This window comes from Bombina bombina, chromosome 2 (genome assembly GCF_027579735.1).
Source record: "Bombina bombina isolate aBomBom1 chromosome 2, aBomBom1.pri, whole genome shotgun sequence".
NCBI lineage: Eukaryota > Metazoa > Chordata > Amphibia > Anura > Bombinatoridae > Bombina > Bombina bombina.
The window spans coordinates 436,873,741-436,894,497 of record NC_069500.1 but is presented as its reverse complement, the minus strand read 5'-3'; the positions used below and the strand labels follow the sequence as shown (position 1 = coordinate 436,894,497).

General features: G+C 37.1%; 1 protein-coding gene across 1 annotated transcript in view; it reads left to right on the top strand.

Moving 5' to 3' along the window:
- The window catches only part of BICDL1 (BICD family like cargo adaptor 1), a 261,541-nt gene that overhangs the window by 56,547 nt on the left and 184,237 nt on the right, over positions 1 to 20,757 (top strand). The window contains exon 2 of the mRNA XM_053702062.1: positions 14,276 to 14,491. Coding sequence (XP_053558037.1) covers positions 14,276 to 14,491 — 216 coding nt within the window. The remainder of the gene's footprint in view (positions 1 to 14,275; positions 14,492 to 20,757) is intronic.

Sequence of the window (20,757 nt, the reverse complement as noted above, 5' to 3'; positions counted from 1 at the left end):
GGGGTGGTGGTTTTAGATGCAAGAGGAATGAGTTACCAGAGTTTTATTTTTGAAGTCTATTGAAAGGCACGCGTGGATGTGCAAGGTAAGGAAGTTGTGGGGGGGACCAGGATTAGGGGATATGTTGCCAGCAGCTAGTATGAGTAAGAGGGAGAGTGACATGAGGGGTAGTAATAACTCAGCAATTTGTTTAACAGTTTGAGAGTCAAGGTTATGTAGTGATAAATTTGAAGCATCAGCTGTCATTGATGATCTTAGTTTTTTTTTCTCTCTAAGTTTGGCTGGCATGGCAGGGGATTTATTTTTACTTGAAAGAACCAATCTTTCCATAGATAAATGCCAAAAAAGTATATCAAAAAGTTAAAAATGAAAACCCATGTATATTAAGAGTGATGCTTAATTCCCTTTGTGGGTGTAGACGCATCGTGGGTATTTTTATAAAGTGAATATTCCTCTTTATCCCTTCCCCCCCCCCCCTTTTTTTCCTTCTCCTTACATATACTCTATAAGGGGATAAACTTTTAACCTGTTTTGAAACCAAAAAGGGAAATGAATATACAGTGCAAAAGAACAGCATCTATTACAAAAATTTAACAGATGGAATTTTACACCAAGTCAATCAAACCAAACTCTGAGCACGGCAAGTATGCGTTTGCAGAGGTAAGAAACAAAGGACTATAATGCAAGTATAAACAGTCCTTATATCATCTCCTATAACCATTTTAAGATACAAAGATTAACATTGCATAGAAGTTCATATCCAATTCAGCATTCATTTTTAGAAACAGAGCCTTACACATTTATCTATACAGTACATATAATCAGCAATAGCCAGTGATCAGCTAGTAATAGTACACACCAATTCAAATAACTTCCATCAATCCTAGGGCTAGGTGTAAATAACAAGCTTTGCACTGTATCATGCAAAGCATAGTCCCAAATCCGAACGATAGTCTGGGGTTGCTGTGTTCCTTGTTCAGAGAGGAATTGCCTAGTATTTCGGCGCTGGACTGACCGTAGTAGGCGGAATCAGACTGATATACTATAGGAAAGTTCTACTTTGTAAAAAGCAGGTGGTAAATCTCCATAGAACAGACTAAAATGGTATTAAGCTGGTTGTTCGTTCCTGTGAGTGCGCTTCTATCTGCATGTACATAGTCCCAAATCACCTGATTTATTATAAACAATACAAATGATGATATTATTTCTGGGGTGCACATAAGCCAGGAGTAGTTGTAAACTTTTACTGTCCTGAAAAAGTTAAAAATAAACGTCTGTAGACTTCTTTTAGGCTAAGGGCATAACCCTAAAACACAATACCATGTGCTAGAGTTCATTGAAGTAAAGCAGCTGGTGCTATGCACAGACCAACTAATTGCAAACCAACTAATCGATAATGAGATTTGTTGACAACTATTTTTATAATCGATTTATTTTAGATTATATTACTTAGTTGTTGCAGCCCTAACCACAGGGCTTGTCCAGCCCTGCATCACAGCATGTAGACTAGGAGCCCTAAGCCCAGGGCTTGTCCAGCCCTGCACCACAGCATGTAGACTAGGAGCCCTAAGCCCAGGGCTTGTCCAGCCCTGCACCACAGCATGTAGACTAGGAGCCCTAAGCCCAGGGCTTGTCCAGCCCTGCACCACAGCATGTAGACTAGGAGCCCTAAGCCCAGGGCTTGTCCAGCCCTGTACTGCAGAATTTTATCTTGATGCACAGTGCTCATAAAAGGCATCTAATGTGATTTGATTTAATGTGTTGATGATACACTAGATACATCAAAATAGTCACTCTTGGAGGGTACCCTTGCATCTTTCAGCTAATCAGGAAAGTATTTTTTGGGATGGTTTTGTTTATGTTCAGTCAAAGAAATCATGCCTTCAGGTTCCCTTCAATTCCTTTGTGTGAGAAGTGTTTTTTCATTAAATAGACGGAAAACACTGAATAAAATACATAGTTCATGTAGCAATAAATTTAAGGGACAGTCTATCTTTAAAAAAAAAATGGAGTAGATAGTCCTATTACCCATTCCACAGTTATGCATAACCAACACTGTTATATTAATACTAGTTGGTAAGCCTGCCCAGAGGGCAGTCTATGTAGTAAATACAAAAAATAAAAAATAGAACTACAGAAAAAATAAACACATTATCCAAAATAATTTTATTTTACCTAATCCCTATGAAAATAAAAAAGCCCCCCAAAATAAAAACACCCCTTAATCTAATGCTAAACTACCAATAGCCCTTAAAAGGGCTTTTTGTAGGGCATTGCCCTAAGTTAAAAAGATCTTAGCAGTTACAAACAATTCTAAGTCCCCCCCTAACAGTAAAACCCACCACCCACCAAACCCCCCCAAATAAATAAACCTAACACTAAAAAACCTAAACTACCCATTGCCCTGAAAAGGGCATTTGTATGGGCATTGCCCTTAAAAGGCCATTCAGCTCTTTTAAGAAGTAACCATAACCCTAATCTAAAAAAACAAACCCCCCAAAAATTACAAAATTAAACCCAAGTTAAAATGAAGCTAAATTGCAAAAAATAAACAACAAAATTATCAAACTTTAAAAAGTTAAACCTAATCCCTATGAAAATAAAAGACCCCCAAAAATAAAAACAGACCCTAATCTAATAAACTACCAATAGCCCTTAAAAGGGCTTTTTGTAGGGCATTGCCCTAAGTTAAACAGCTCTTTTACATTAAAAATAAACAAAGTCCCTCCTAACGGTAAAACCCACCAATCCCCCAAAATAAAAAACCTAACACTAAAAAACCTAAACTATCCATTGCCCTGAAAAGGGCATTCAGCTATTTTGCTGCCCATCCCTAATTAAAAAAAAAAAAATTAAGTCTAACCCCCAGGTTGTAGAAGGCCGGCGGAGAAGGTCCTCTTTTAGGTGTTGAAGTCTTCTTCCAAGCGGCCGACATCTTCTTCCAAGCGGGTACCTCTTCTTTCTTCATCCAGGCATGCGGAACTGAAGACCGGCGACCACAGAGAAATGGAGCGTGGAGGATCCTCTTCTTCCGATCACTGCCGTACACTGAATAGTGGTGTCCCTTGAATTCCTATTGCCCGATTTTTATTTTTCAAATTCAAATCAGCCAATAGGATGAGAGCTACTGAAATCCTATTGGCTGTTCAAATTAGCCAATAGGATTTTAGTAGCTCTCCTCATCCTATTAGCTGATTTGAATTTGAAGAATCAGATCAGTCAATAGGAATTCAATGGGCACCATCTTTAATCGCGTACCTTTAATTCACTATTCAGTATACGGCAAAGATCGTACGAAGAGGATCCTCCATGCTTTATGGCTCCAAGGTCGCCGGTCTTCAGTTGCGCATTCCACGCCGGCTTGTTCCTGGAAGAAGAAAGAAGAGGTTCCCGCTTGGAAGACTTCACCGTCTGGAACAGGACCTTCTCCACCGGACTTCAGGAAACGTGAGTACCAACCTGGGGGTTAGATTTAGGGGTTTTTTAATTTTTGGGGGGGTTTGTATTTAGATTAGGGATGGGCAATTCTTAAGAGCTAAATGCCCTTTAAAGGGCAATGCCCATACAAATGCCCTTTTCAGGGCAGTGGGTAGTTTAGTTTTTTTTTTTGTGTTAAGTTTATTTATTTTGGGGGGATTGGTCGGTGGTGGGTTTTACTGTTAGGGGGGACTTAGATTTTTTTTGTAACTGTAAAAGAGCTGTTTAACTTAGGGCAATGCCCTGCAAAATGCTCTTTTAAGGGCTATTGGTAGTTTAGCATTAGATTAGGGGGTGTTTTTATTGGGGGGGGGTTATTTTCATAGGGATTAGGTTTAATTTGTTTATTATTTTCTGTTAGACATTTTTTATTTTTTGTAATTTTAGTTTAATTTAAACGTATTTATTTTTTATTTTTAAAGTAATGTTAGGTTTTTTATTTTAGTTGTAATTTTGTATTTTTAATTTAGGTAATTTGGTTTAATTTAGGGGGTGTAAGGTTAGGGGGCTTAGCAATTTAGTTATTTGCATTGTGGGTTTTGGCGGTTTAAGGGGTTAATAGGGTAATTAGGTTTATTGCGATGTGGGGGTTTTGCAGTTTAGGGATTAATAGGGTTATTAGGTTTGTTGCGATGTGGTTGACGGTTAAGGGATTCATTTGTTAGGTTATTTGTGGATAAGGGGTTAATTACTTTATTATTTTGCGATGTGTGGGTTTGTGTGGGAGGTTAGTTTGTTTTTTTACTTCGTGGGGGCGGTGGGTTTTTTTACGATTATTATTTATTTTTATTTTTTTTTTTTTAATGCTCCGTTTGCCTTCGTTGCATCCCGGTGGATTCCCATAATGGCCTTTTTCGGAATCCACCTGGAAGCAGCTTCGATGCCAACATTCCATTGAGGATATTAATATAACAACGTTGTTTGTGCAAAGCTGGGGAATGGGTAGTAAAGGCGTTATCTAGCTTTTTTTAAACATTAGCAGTGAGAGGTACAGCCATTGAGAATGCCTATGTCATTACCTTGTTGTTAAGCATGCTCCTGTCTGTTTGCCTATCTTCCCCTAGCAGACATCCTGGTCATTAAATGGTTTTACTGCACGTGCCAGGCTAAAAGATATTCAAACCAATATTGTTCTTTCATCATTCAGATTGAGCTTGTCATTTTAAACCACTTTTTTTTTTATATACTTCTATAATCACATTTTTCTTTTTTCTATTGGTATCTTTTGTTTTTGCAAGGCTGTAAGCTCAGGAGTGTGCACGTGCCTGGAGCATATATGGCAGCAGTTTTGCAAGCATGTTATCCATTTGCAAGAGCATTAGATTGGAGCACTACATGGCAGGAAATAGTACTGTTCACACCTACCTAGGTATATCTGCAACCGTGAATAACATGGGAACAAAGCAAGTTTGATAAAATTGTATGCTCTGTCTCAATCAGAAAAGAGAATTTTTGGGTTTCATATCCCTTTAAACTTTTCAATATTTCCTGCACAAATTATCAATAAATTAATTTATATTTAAATGATGTACTTAATTTATGCTTTGGATAGAGTAATAACATTTATAAATAAGAGAATATTATAATAGAAAGTATTGCGCTGCCCTCGCCCGGCTACTTCATAATGCCGGCTGGCAAATTGTTCCATTGGCTATACCCCCCACACACAAACATACTGCTGATATGAGGCATAAAACGTGTGGCCTCGAAGGGGGAGGCAGTGTTTGAGAGGATATTTTCAAAGGTAAAATGTCATAATCTTGCAACTCCAATGTTAATTTAGATCTACATGAACTGTAATACACAAACTGTATAATATGATTATTCAACATTTACTCTCCCTTTAACCTGTTCCATGGCCGCATCAGTCTGATAATGGCATAAAACTGAAAATTTAATGTATATATTTCAGGTCATATATTTAAATAACCTGTATTAAGAAAACTTAAAATAAAAATAATTTGCACAATGATACTTTTTCTATATTTTTATATTTATCAAAGGTAATGTTTAATGATGTCTGAAATTGTTTTGTTTGGATAAACCAATTAGGAGTTTTAGAAGAAAAGTAGCATTACACAAACATTTTGTTACTTTGCCCTTTTATTAGATAATTGCAAAATCTTATTCTTGTAGTTAGTGATTTGTAAATCCTAGTGTGTTTTTTTTTTTTTTTTACTTTCATTTGTGAAGATAAGATTAAAAGTACCTTTGTTTTGCTGACCTTTACACTAAATAACCTCCTCAAGCTGCCCAGAGCAAAACATTTTATTTTTTCATGAGGTGGCATTTCCACCTCTTATCCAATAGCTGTGCTAGCCATTCGGCAAACTGTATAGCTAGCAGAGCTATTGGATAACAGGTTGAAACCTCATCTCATTAACAAAATTTAGTTTTGCCGTGGGTGGCCTTTGGGGGGGTATTTAGTGTAAAGCTAAATAAAGGTACTTTTTAATCATACCCTTACTGAAGCTCTAAAAAATTAAAGTCCATTATATTTATATTAGAGATACATCCTAATGTTGAAACGCTAGGATTTACAATCACTTTAAACTCTAAGAGCAAGTAAAAAAAAAAAAAAATGGGAGTGATATTTTCACTTTAGAGAGGCCTAGAATATGTTTGTTGTTTAAAGGGACATTTTAGTTGACTCTTTTTTTTTCTTGTATTATCTAAGAGGGAATTTCAAAATGTATCATATTTATTTATTTTTCTTGTCATCCTTACACAGTTTTAAAAGTCTCTTAACTTATCTCTGCTCCTGAAGCCAATTAGGGACAGAAATAGATGAGTTACTTCAGTTATCAAACAAGCACTGTGTAGAATGTAGCTGAGTTAGGCCTGCAATGTCTGGAGTATGTACTTTTAGTTCTTTTAAAAACTGGGGGGGGGGGAAACACAACTTAAAAAAAAAAAAAAGTATGCAAAATAATGAATGTATAATGCAATTTTTTTTATATTTTTTTTTTACTATGGTTGAAAAAACTATTCAAGTTCTCACAAAAAAGTTGAATGTCCCTTTAAGTTGTTAAAACAGGATGATACTGGTGAAAGAGAAGGACAGATAACCTGGAACACAACTTTGCGGGGCAGGGGGACATATCCTGGCAACCTTGACTTGGGTGATTAGTTTGAATGTCTGAATTGAAAATACAAAATGTCAGTTTTGTATTTGCCGCTCATATTACAGAGGGAGAAAAGGGCTTAGTGGAAATTCTTTCCATATTTGAATAATTTGGTAAATGGCAATTTTGATTGTATCTATCATAGTTCAACATTTAGAACATGATTTATAATTGTGTTGTTCCTTAGCGGCATTTCATTGTGTGATGTAGTGGCAAAGTTATTGTCTACTCCTCTGTCCATATTAAATTGTAATCCTAGTGCTAAAATCAATCACAAAATAGGTTTTCGCTGTCCGGAACAGTGTTCAATTTAGTATGACGTAGATTTCCTGGTTTTGTGTAGCACTCTGGTCTGCATGGCAGTCAATGGAAGAATCAAACACATACTGTACTGGGAAGCAGACCGTGTTTACACCTTGCTAATATAATATAAATGTGTATGTATATACATATGTGTGTTGTATTTAACCCTAAGTAACTGTTCTACAGTAAACATCACAAGATGTTTACAGTCTAAAATCTCTATAATTATGGTAATGTAGTTCAAATTTAATTAGATGAAATATCTAAATGAACAAAACAAATATATAGAAGTTGGGGAAATGGATAGGTAAGTGACGCATCTCTTGGATTGGTCTAGTGCTGAATTTAAAAACAAATTCATGTTATAATCTTGTTTTTTTTAATCTGCTTTTGTACTTTTTTCAAATAAGAGTCGCCAGTTAGTCTGTAAACCCCATCTGGAGCACTAAATGCAACTTGCCTTTAAAGGGACTGTAAACATATTGAGATTTTTATATAATAAGTTTAGTTATTTGTAGTAAATCTTTTGCACTTTTTATTTCTTTTATCCCTTTTCATGTAATTTAGCTCTGAAAATGTTAAATTTTCTAATGCTCAGAGCTGAAAATACGCACTCTAGACTTCTCAAAGCAAATCCATTTATGGGGAAATATGTAGCAGGGTTAAACTGATAACTGTAAAACAGTGTAATTTATACTAACATAATGGACATGGCAAGCTTTGTCTGCAGATTTAAGCTTGGTTTGGCCCCTTCATATAATACAAATGGAGGCTGGATTTTGGCTGTTAAAAAGAAATTACCACAAACCAGATATTTAATTTTTTTTTTTTTTTTTTTTAAATAGACTTGGCTAATAAGTTATTCTAGAGTAAGACAACAGAAATGCTTGTTTAAGTAGAGGAATGCTGTGGTACTGCTCACAGCAGTTTAGACCCGGTGTTATCCTTGTAGCAAAGAACACCAGGAACATGTCCCCATTTGCTCTAAAGACCTTGGCTTTATAGACACTTTATTTTCTTTCATGTAATTAGCAAGAGTCCATGAGCTAGTGACGTATGGGATATGCATTCCTACCAGGAGGGGCAAAGTTTCCCAAACCTTAAAATGCCTATAAATACACCCCTCACCACACCCACAATTCAGTTTTACAAACTTTGCCTCCCATGATGGTGGTAAAGTAAGTTTGTGCTAGATTCTTCGTTGATATGCGCTTAGCAGCAGGCTGAAGCCCATTTTTCCTCTCAGAGTGCAGTGAATGTCAGAGGGATGTGAAGAGAGTATTGCCTATTTGAATACCATGGTCTTCCACTAGGGGATCTATTTCATAGGTTCTCTGTTATCGGTCGTAGAGATTTCTTCTCTTACCTCCCTTTTCAGATCGACGATATACTCTTATATACCATTACCTCTACTGATTCTCGTTTCAGTACTGGTTTGGCTATCTACTATATGTAGATGAGTGTCTTAGGGTAAGTAAATCTTATTTCTATTTATGACACTCAAAGCTATGGTTGGGCACTTTATATGTAAAGTTCTAAATATATGTGTTTAAACTTATATTTGCCATGACTCAGGGTAATCAGTATTCCTTCATTTCAGACTGTCAGTTTCTTTTTTAGGGAAAATGCATATAAATTTCATTTATCTTACCTTCAATTTTCAATTGACTTTTTTTCAAAAATTGCGGGCTGTTAGGCTCGCGGGTGCAAAAAATGCTTCTATTTATTGCGTCATTTTTGGCGCGAGACTTTTTGGCGCAAAATTTTTGTCATTTCCGACGTCATAGTTGGCGCCGGAAGTTTTCACGTCATTGCGTCATTTTTTGACGTATGTGTATTGCGGATGTTTTTTTGGCGCCAAAACATTTGGGCGTCATTCTTGGCGCCAAAATTTGTGGGCGTTATTCTAAATATGGGCGTCATACTTGGCGCCAGTTTTTTTCACATTATTTCAGTCTCACTTTTTAGTTGCTTCTGGTTTTCTAGAGGCTTGTTTCATTTTGCATTTTTTCCCATTCCTGAAACTGCCATTTAAGGAATTTGATCATTTTGCTTTATATGTTGTTTTTTCTTTTACATATTGCAAGATGTCACTACCTGACCCTGGATCAGAATCTACTTCTAGAAAAGCGCTGCCTGATGTCGGTTCTACCAAAGCTAAGTGCATTTGTTGTAAACTTTTGGTAACTGTTCCTCCGGCTGTTGTTTGTGATAGTTGTCATAAGCTATCAAACGCAGATAGCATTTCCATTAGTAATAATCCATTACCTGTTGTTGTTCCTTCAACATCTAATGTTCAGGATGTTCCTGTTAATGTTAAAGAATTTGTTTCTAAATCTATTCGGAAGGCTCTGTCTGTTATTCCTCTTAGTAAACGTAAGAGGTCTTTTAAAACTTCACATGTTTCAGATGAATTTTTATTTGACCGCCATCATTCTGACTTAACTATTTCTGATGAGGATCTATCTGGTTCAGAAGATTCTACCTTAGATATTGACACTGATAAATCTTCATATTTATTTAAGATGGAGTTTATTCGTTCTTTACTTAAAGAAGTGTTGATTGCATTAGATATGGAGGAGTCTAGTCCTCTTGATATTAAAACTACTAAGCGTTTAAATTCAGTTTTCAAACCTCCTGTAGTTATTCCAGAAGTTTTTCCAGTTCCTGATGCTATTTCAGAAGTAATTTCTAGGGAATGGAATAGTCTGGGTACTTCATTTACTCTTCCAAGGTTTAAGAAATTGTACCCTTTGCCATCTGATAGATTAGAGTTTTGGGAGAAAATCCCCAAAGTTGATGGGGCTATTTCTACTCTTGCTAAACATACTACTATTCCTACGGCAGATAGTATTTCATTTAAAGATCCTTTAGATAGGAAGCTTGAATCCTTTCTAAGGAAGGCTTATTTATGTTCAGGTAATCTTCTTAGACCTGCTATTTCTTTGGCTGATGTTGCTGCAGCTTCAACTTCTGGTTGGAGGCTTTAGCGCAACAAGTGTCAGACCATAATGCTTATAGCATTGTTAAACTCCTTCAACATGCTAATAACTTTATTTGTGATGCCATTTTCGATATCATTAGAATTGATGTCAGGTATATGTCTTTAGCTATTTTAGCCAGAAGAGCTTTATGGCTTAAGTCTTGGAATGCAGATATGACTTCTAAGTCAACGTTGCTTTCTCTTTCTTTCCAAGGTAATAAATTGTTTGGTTCTCAGTTAGACTCAATAATTTCAACTGTTACTGGGGGGAAGGGAGCCTTTTTACCTCAGGATAAAAAATCTAAAGGTAAATATAGGGCTGCTAATCGATTTCGTTCCTTTCGTCAGAATAAGGAACAAAAGCCTGACACTTCCTCTAAAGGAACAGTTTCCGTTTGGAAACCTCCAGTCTGGAATAAATCCAAGCCTTTCAGAAAGTCAAAACCAGCTCCCAAATCCGCATGAAGGTGCGGCCCTCATTCCAGCTCAGCTGGTAGGGGGCAGGTTACGATTTTTCAAAGATGTTTGGATCGATTCGATTCAAAATCTTTGGATTCCGAACATTGTTTCACAAGGGTACAGAATAGGTTTCAAGGTAAGACCGCCTGTGATTCTTTCTTTCACGCATTCCAGTAAACCCAGTAAAGGCTCAAGCGTTTCTGAAATGTGTTTCAGATCTGGAGTCAGCTGGGTTAATTGTGCCAGTTCCAGTTCTGTAACGGGGACTGGGGTTTTATTCAAATCTGTTTGTTGTTCCAAAGAGAGAATTCTTTCAGACCTGTTCTGGATCTAAAAATATTGAATAGTTATGTAAGGATACCAACATTCAAGATGGTGACTATAAGGACTATTCTGCCTTTTGTTCAGCAAGGGCATTATATGTCCACAATAGACTTACAGAATGCATATCTTCATATTCCAATTCATCCGGATCACTATCAGTTCCTGAGATTCTCTTTTCTAGATGAGCATTACCAGTTTGTTGCTCTTCCTTTTGGTCTAGCAACAGCTCCAAGGATCTTTTTGAAGGTTCTCGGTGACCTTCTCTCTGTTATCAGGGAGCAGGGTATTGCGGTATTTCCTTATTTGGACGATATCTTGGTACTTGCTCAGTCTTTACATTCTGCAGAATCTCACACGAATCAACTTGTGGTGTTTCTTCAAAGACATGGTTGGAGGATCAATTTACCAAAGAGTTCCTTAATTCCTCAGACAAGGGTAACCTTTTTAGGTTTCCAAATAGATTCAGTGTCCATGACTTTGTCTCTAACAGAAAAGAGACGTCTGAATTTGGTTTCAGCTTGTTGAAACCTTCAGTCTCAATCTTTCCCTTCGGTAGCTTTGTGCATGGAAATTTTAGGTCTCATGACTGCTGCATCGGACGCAATCCCTTTTGCTCATTTTCACATGAGACCTCTCCAGCTTTGAATGCTGAACCAATGGTGCAGGGATTATACAAAGATATCACAACTAATATCCTTAAATCCCAATGTTCGATCTTCTCTGACTTGGTGGTTGGATCACCATCGTTTAGTACAGGGGGCCTCTTTTGTTCGCCCAACCTGGACTGTGATCTCAACAGATGCGAGTCTTTCAGGTTTGGGAGCTGTATGGGGATCTCTGACAGTGCAGGGGGTTTGGGAATCTCAGGAGGCGAGATTACCAATCAACATTTTGGAACTCCGTGCGATTTTCAGAGCTCTTCAGTTCTGGCCTCTTCTGAAGAGAGAATCGTTCATTTTTTTTCAGATAGACAATGTCACAACCGTGGCATATGTCAATCATCAAGGGGGGACTCACAGTCCTCAGGCTATGAAAGAAGTATCTCGAATACTTGTATGGGCAGAATCCAGCTCCTGTCTAATTTCTGCGGTTTACATCCCAGGTATAGACAATTGGGAAGCGGATTATCTCAGTCGCCAGACGTTACATCCGGGCGAATGGTCTCTTCACCCAGAGGTTTTTCTTCAGATTGTTCAAATCTGGGGATTTCCAGAAATAGATCTGATGGCCTCTCATCTAAACAAGAAACTTCCCAGGTATCTGTCCAGATCCAGGGATCCTCAGGCGGAGGCGGTGGACGCGTTGTCACTTCTTTGGAATTATCAACCTGCTTATATCTTTCCGCCTCTAGTTCTTCTTCCAAAAGTGATTTCCAAAATCCTAATGGAGCGTTTGTTGTACTGCTGGTGGCTCCAGCATGGCCACACAGGTTTTGGTATGCGGATCTCGTTCAGATGGCCAGTTGCCAACCTTGGACACTTCCGTTAAGGCCAGACCTTCTGTCTCAAGGCCCATTTTTCCATCAGGATCTCAAATCATTAAATTTGAAGGTATGGAAATTGAACACTTAATACTTAGTCATAGAGGTTTCTCTGACTCAGTGATTAATATTATGTTACAGGCTCGTAAATCTGTGTCTAGAAAGATCTATTACCGAGTCTGGAAGACTTATATTTCTTGGTGTTCATCACATAAATTCTCTTGGCATTCTTTTAGAATTCCTAGAATTTTACAATTTCTTCAAGATGGTTTGGATAAGGGTTTGTCTGCAAGTTCTTTGAAAGGACAAATCTCTGCTCTTTCTGTTCTTTTTCACAGAAAGATTGCTAATCATCCTGATATTCATTGTTTTGTACAGGCTTTGGTTCGTATCAAACCTGTCATTAAGTCAATCTCTCCTCCTTGGAGTCTCAATTTGGTTCTGAGGGCTTTACAGGCTCCTCCGTTTGAACCTATGCATTCTCTGGATATTAAATTACTTTCTTGGAAAGTATTGTTCCTTTTGGCAATCTCTTCGGCTAGAAGGGTTTCTGAGTTATCTGCTCTTTCTTGTGAATCTCCTTTTCTGATTTTTCATCAGGATAAGGCGGTGTTGCGGACTTCATTTACATTTTTACCTAAAGTTGTGAATTCTAACAACATTAGTAGAGAAATTACTGTCCCTTCATTGTGTCCTAATCCTAAGAATTCTCTGGAGAGATCTTTACATTCTTTGGATATAGTAAGAGCTTTGAAATATTACGTTGAAGCTACTAAAGATTTCAGAAAGACTTCTAGTCTATTTGTTATCTTTTCTGGTTCTAGGAAAGGTCAGAAGGCTTCTGCCATTTCTTTGGCATCTTGGTTAAAGTCTTTTGATTCATCATGCTTATGTAGAGTCGGGTAAATCCCCGCCTCAAAGGATTACGGCTTATTCTACTAGGTCAGTTTCTACTTCCTGGGCTTTTAGGAATGAAGCTTCTGTTGATCAGATTTGCAAAGCAGCAACTTGGTCTTCTTTGCATACTTTTACTAAATTCTACCAATTTGATATTTTCTCTTCTTCTGAAGCAGTTTTTGGTAGAAAAGTACTTCAGGCAGCTGTTTCAGTTTGATTCTTCTGCTTATAATTTCAGGTTTTTTTTTCATTATAAGATTAAAACTTTTTGATTTGGGTTGTGGATTATTTTTTCAGCGGAATAGGCTGTCTTTATTTTATCCCTCCCTCTCTAGTGACTCTTGCGTGGAAGTTCCACATCTTGGGTATCTGCTATCCCATACGTCACTAGCTCATGGACTCTTGCTAATTACATGAAAGAAAACATAATTTATGTAAGAACTTACCTGATAAATTCATTTCTTTCATATTAGCAAGAGTCAATGAGGCCCACCCTTTTAGTGGTGGTTATGATTTTTTTGTATAAAGCACAATTATTCCAATTCCTTATTTTTGATGCTTTTGCTCCTTTCTTATCACCCCACTTCTTGGCTATTCGTTAAACTGAATTGTGGTTGTGGTGAGGGGTGTATTTGTAGGCATTTTAAGGTTTGGGAAACTTTGCCCCTCCTGGTAGGAATGTATATCCCATACGTCACTAGCTCATGAACTCTTGCTAATATGAAAGAAATGAATTTATCAGGTAAGTTCTTACATAAATTATGTTTTTTGTAAACTGCAAGTGCCAGAGGCTGCAGAAATAAGATGTGATCTAATTTCAAAATGCAAAAAGGAAACCGCACAGTGCTGGCAGTGCAATATAGACTGGTGGGCTGCATCACAATCCTGTCCCTTTAACTCCTTAACGACCAGCGCCGTACCCTGTACGACGCTGGTTGTTAAGCCCTTAAGGACTAGTGTCGTACCCTGTATGACACTGCTGTCCTTGGCCTCTCTCTGCCGCTATCTCACCAAAACTAGCGAGATTGCGCTATTTCTGCACGCCCCACGGGTTTCAGTTACAAACCAGTAGTGCAGTGCTGCTCCTTCAACAACTGATACCAATAGAATGAAGCAAATTTGGTAATAGAAGTAAACTGGAAAGTTATTTAAAATTGTATGCTCTACCTAGATCATGAAAGAAAATGTTTGGGTTTCATGTTTCTTTAACTTTATTTTTTGTTTCAGCACTTGGAGCAAGAGAAACATGAATTAAAATGGAGATTTGAGAATCGTGAAGGGGAATGGGAAGGAAGAGTATCAGAACTGGAAAGTGATGTGAAACAGCTGCAGGAAATGCTGGAAAAGCAACAATTGCACTTACGAGAAGTCGAACGAGAGAAATCTACTGCTGTTCAGGAACTATCTGAGCAAAATCAAAGACTCTTAGAGCAGCTGAGTAGGGTGAGTATCAGTGTTGCACTGACCTAATAGAGAGGTCGCATGCAGGTAGCACAAGCCTGGTGCATATCTGTAATAGAAATCTTGTGATTGCTTTAGTCTTTTTACTATAAAAATACAGATGACTATAGATAAAGATTAGTGTCTTACTTAAAGATGTTCCTGGGCTGAATAAATCTACTGTCTGAGGCTTTGTAGGTTTGGCTTTCTCCTTTAATACAAATGTGTCCTTAGCCACTGGACATTGCATGACAAATTATGTAACATATATTTGATGTAGCTTTTATATATTTTGAGGCATAAAGAAAGAACCTTTTAATTGATATTGTTCCATATGTATGTTAGAAGTTGTGGTACTTTTGCTGTCCCTTTACAGCAGTTGGAGCTACGGTGCTAAAGGGCAAATAGTTACGGGATTGAAAGAAATGGTATCCTGGGAGGTTCGATTGTATGTCACATAGTGTAACAAAAAACAATAGCCGACTGTCTTCCTGAGAGGACAGTATGAGATCTGTTTTACTCCACTTTACAAAATCACCATATTATGGTTTTATAGTTGGAATCTCTGTTGCTGTAGTGAAATATACTTTTTGATTTCTATATTAAACATAGTGTATTGGAGACTTCCTACTCTACGGCTTTCTGACCAATTATCTATAATCGTATGACCATTTTGTAAATGTTATGTATTTCTTTCGTCTTTTTTAAGAAGTATATTTAGGATTCCTTAATTTAATGTCAAGTGAAAACCTATAGCATTTTAAAGGGATATAAAACAGTGCTTTTCCTTCCTAAGATAGGGAGAGTCCACGGCTTCTTTCCTTACTGTTTGGAAATACAATTTGAAAGATAGACCTTAGCGCCTGATAAGAACCTATGAGCCTGGGGGTGGGTGACTCCTAGCTATTACCCAGTGTAAGATACTAAAAATGTAAGAGATTCCCAGGCGCCTACCCTGAGGAGGCTAGGTTTGAGTGAACGGATATACCAGTGTAGCTCAAAAATATATATATAATTTAATATAATATAATACAGAGTAAAAACAAATTACAGTACAACCTTCATGGATCCATGATAAAGAATAGTATGTCACAAATTTATAAAAAATATATAAATAAAAACAATACGCAATTGATTGCAGCAAGATAAGAACAAACCAATAGTGGTGATACAAATCTATTAGCCTCAAATGGTAATCTTTGTTAATTAGACAGCAAAGTTATTCCTAAAAAGTGTATAAAATCCTGTAATTAGTAATCAATGTGTTTTCCAAAAGTAAATTCTATGTGATCCGATGGTGGTTGAAAGTCTAAATCAGTGATGAAAGTCTCAAAAAATAGTAACCAAAGTTCTGTGTATCAAACAAGTAGAAAATTGGTGCAGTTGTAGCAAATTCTTAGTGTTGAAAACTTCACAGCATAAAAAGTGATGTATAAAAATCCAAAAAATGAGAAAAATAAGAATATAAAAAATGAAAAATACAACAAAAAATTGAATTGTAACTGCTCCAACAGTCTTCAAAAACTAATATTAGTGATACTTGATAGTTGATGTAAAAGCAATACAGCAATAACAAAAGGGAAAAAAGGGAAATAAACGATCCACCTGTGGAAAAAGCAAAAATAGAATATAGTGTAGATTGTCCTAAATAAATGGCAAACAATAGAATAAGGCTTACCAGTGCTGGTCAACGCGTTTCGGCCCGTGCTAGGCCTTTCTCAAGACTGGTTTGTGAATGCTAAAGGTGGCCTTATATAGGGTACTTTACCGGATATTGTACAATGTTTACTTCCGGTTTTCCGAAATGAGATATTTTTTGGCAAACTGTTTTTAACTTCTATAAGATTAAATATGCTTCAGTATGTTGTAATGGAATATAAGGGGATGTTTCCCCGATTAAATCCTCATAGTTAGGTAGTTTTATTTATCTGTCCTGTTCACTCCGTGGACATCGTGACGTCACTTCCGGTATAGGTAATTTATAGGATCAGATTATATAGATCGTCGGTTCAAATACGAGTAAACTTACGATTAGGGGTTTGTATTTGCTAAATACATGCTGATAATGATGTCAATTTTCATTCCATTTTTGAATAGGTACTAGAACTAGGTCCGTGATCGGACCGACCTGATTGGTCGTGACGTCACAACCTAGGTTATGCGCCTTAGATTGGATCTGAGAGAGGTGTGTTTATTATCCCAGCTGTCTTATTGGTGTATGTTCGGGCTATACTATTGGCCCTAGTTGGAGGTGTGTAAGTATTCTCTAATTCTGATTGGATATAGAGGTTACAGCTTGTTTTGACAGCGGAAATCTTTCCGTAGTATTTTTACAAGATTCCTGAATGTAAAAGTGGTAGGAATAGTGCTCTGTAATATGTTTTCAACTTAAAGAAATTTCTAGTGTAAAAGTTTTATAACTTACAAGATATGTTTCAGATTTTATGGCGATCATCAAATGGAAATATCTCGATTAGTCTTATATCTGTGTGTTAGGATATGTTAAGATATTGATTTCATATGCAAATTTTGTGACCGGTTACAAACAATAAAATTGGGTCTTGCAAAATTGTGAGAATCGATTAGTGGTATACATTACTAAATCTAGTTTAAAAATAGGGAGAAATGTGTCTTCTTACGATAAGTGGTATTTATAATATGAGGGACCACTTTAGTGAAGTGAAAGAGCGAGGGAGGCAATAGCCCTTCTCTGGGGGCTTGATTTTCCCAAAAGAATGGTGATCCAGGCAAACAAGGAAACCTAGTCGATTATTCTAGGATAAATCAGTTATTCGCTGGCCGAAAACAAGGGGGAGTTATATCTTGTTTTTTGCATTAGCCTGGCTTTTTCTGTCTGTAAAAAGCCTTCATTTATAAAGGATTTTCCAGTGTGTGAATCTGGTCACGAAATTTGCATATGTAATCAATATCTTAACATATCCTAACACACAGATATAAGACTAATCGAGATATTTCCATTTGATGATCGCCATAAAATCTGAAACATATCTTGTAAGTTATAAAACTTTTACACTAGAAATTTCTTTAAGTTGAAAACATATTACAGAGCACTATTCCTACCACTTTTACATTCAGGAATCTTGTAAAAATACTACGGAAAGATTTCCGCTGTCAAAACAAGCTGTAACCTCTATATCCAATCAGAATTAGAGAATACTTACACACCTCCAACTAGGGCCAATAGTATAGCCCGAACATACACCAATAAGACAGCTGGGATAATAAACACACCTCTCTCAGATCCAATCTAAGGCGCATACCCTAGGTTGTGACGTCACGACCAATCAGGTCGGTCCGATCACTGACCTAGTTCTAGTACTTATTCAAAAATGGAATGAAAATTGACATTATCAGCATGTATTTAGCAAATACAAACCCCTAATCGTAAGTTTACTCGTATTTGAACCGACGATCTATATAATCTGATCGTATAAATTACCTGTACCGGAAGTGACGTCACGGAGTGAACAGGACAGATAAATAAAACTACCCAACTATGAGGATTTAATCGGGGAAACATCCCCTTATATTCCATTACAACATACTGAAGCATATTTAATCTTATAGAAGTTAAAAACAGTTTGCCAAAAAATATCTCATTTCGGAAAACCGGAAGTAAACATTGTACAATATCCGGTAAAGTACCCTATATAAGGCCACCTTTAGCATTCACAAACCAGTCTTGAGAAAGGCCTAGCACGGGCCGAAACGCATTGACCAGCACTGGTAAGCCTTATTCTATTGTTTGCCATTTATTTAGGACAATCTACACTATATTCTATTTTTGCTTTTTCCACAGGTGGATCGTTTTTTTCCCTTTTTTCCCTTTTGTTATTGCTGTATTGCTTTTACATCAACTATCAAGTATCACTAATATTAGTTTTTGAAGACTGTTGGAGCAGTTACAATTCAATTTTTTTTTGTATTTTTAATTTTTTATTTTTTATATTCTTATTTTTCTCATTTTTTGGATTTTTATACATCACTTTTTATGCTGTGAAGTTTTCAACACTAAGAATTTGCTACAACTGCACCAATTTTCTACTTGTTTGATACACGGAACTTTGGTTACTATTTTTTGAGACTTTCATCACTGATTTAGACTTTCAACCACCATCGGATCACATAGAATTTAGTTTTGGAAAACACATTGATTACTAATTACAGGATTTTACACACTTTTTAGGAATAACTTCGCTGTCTAATTAACAAAGATTACCATTTGAGGCTAATAGATTTGTATCACCACTATTGGTTTGTTCTTATCTTGCTGCAATCAATTGCGTATTGTTTTTATTTATATATTTTTTATAAATTTGTGACATACTATTCTTTATCATGGATCCATGAAGGTTGTACTGTAATTTGCTTTTACTTTGTTTTTACTCTGTATTATATTATATTAAATTATATATATATTTTTGAGCTACACTGGTATATCCGTTCACTCAAACCTAGCCTCCTCAGGGTAGGCGCCTGGGAGTCTCTTACATGTTTGGAAATACAACACCTGGCCACCAGGAGGAGGCAGACGCCAAAGCCTTAAATATCCCACCCACTTCCTCATTACCCCAGTCATTCTTTGCCTTTCGTCACATTTAGGAGGTGGCAGAGAGGTGTCAGAAGATTCGGAGAGTCCTGAAAAAAGGGTATCTGCCCTTTGAGATAGGACTGGAGTTTTTAAGTAGTCATATCAACCTCTCAGTGAAAGTATTGATGAAGGTTAAGAGTCTGGAGATGCAGGGAAAGTTTTTCTGCAAAACCATCCATACTACTGCTAAGCAATCGGTGTTGATGAGTTTCACTGCCTTACTCAAGTCCATGTCAGGAGCACTGCTATAAGACTGTCACACTTCAAAGGTTGTGTTCTGTTCCACAGCATGGATCCTGGAGGTAAGATAGTTTCAATTTTTACACATAAAACGCTATACAGGGTCACAGTGTGGCTCCTTTATACCTTGATAGGATCCAGGGTTAATATCCTCTGAAGGGTGTTTATTGAACAGTTGTGGTTAATTAATAAGTATTATTTACATGCTGCTTTGTGTGATTTTTTTTTTCCTGTGCTGATAGACTGTGTTTTTGGCTGGAACAAGCAGGTTTCACTTTAAGTTTCACTTTCGTTTTGAAAGTGTTGCACAGCTCCTATTACTTGCTGTACTTGTAATAACAAGGGAAGTGCTGTTTTGCACTCCATGTGACTGGGTGTGGTCTATGTTAATTTCCTCTGTTCCGGCTGAGACTTGAACCTGTGGAGAGCATTTCCTCTATTAACTGTCTGGGTCTAGGAGGTGGTGAGTGCTCCAGCCATTGGAGTATAAAGGTGCGGTTTTCTATAATTTTTTTTTTTTTAAAAAAACACGTTTTTATTTGTGTCCTTCTGTGGGTATAATCTGAGCTATGGAGGACTCTGACATGTTAGAAGGTACTCCTTCTGTACTAAATCATACCTGTTTATATTGTGGAGGAAGCCGTGGTTTTCCCGCCCACTCAATTATGTTCCACATGCCTTAAAGGGACAGTCTAGTCCAAAATAAACTTTCATGATTCAGATAGATAGAGAATGTAATTTTAAACAACTTTCCAATTTACTTTTATCACCAATTTTGCTTTGTTCTCTTGGTATTCTTAGTTGAAAGCTAACCTAGGAGGTTCATATGCTAATTTCTAAGCCCTTAAAGGCCGCCTCTTCTCTCAGGGCATTTTGACAGTTTTTCACAACTAGAGGGTGTTAGTTCATGTGTGTCATATAGATAACACTGTGCTCATGCACGTGTAGTTCCAGTGATCCAGCTCTGATTGGCTAAAATGGATGTCTATCAAAAGAACTGAAATAAAGGGGCAGTTTGCAGAGGCTTAGATACAGGGTAATCACAGAGATAAAAAGTATTTATATAACTGTTGGTTATGCAAAACTAGGGAATGGGTAATAAAGGGATTATCTATTTTTAAACAATAAAAATTCTGGTATAGACTGTCCCTTTAACACTGTTATAAAGTCTAAGAAGGGGAGACAAGCCTGCTAAAGGCTCTTAGTCCCTCTGAGCCGTCTACCTCTCAGGACTCGGTGTCCCGTGAGATTACTACCCTTGCTACATTATCCACTCCACATGCAGTTCCCTGTATCACATCTAATCCTCCATCCGGAGGGGGCCTTTATTTCTGCGGACTTTGCCGCGCAGTTACAAACTGCAGTGTCTGCGGCCCTTGGTGCATTACCTCGTTCTAACAAACGCAAGAGAAAAGTT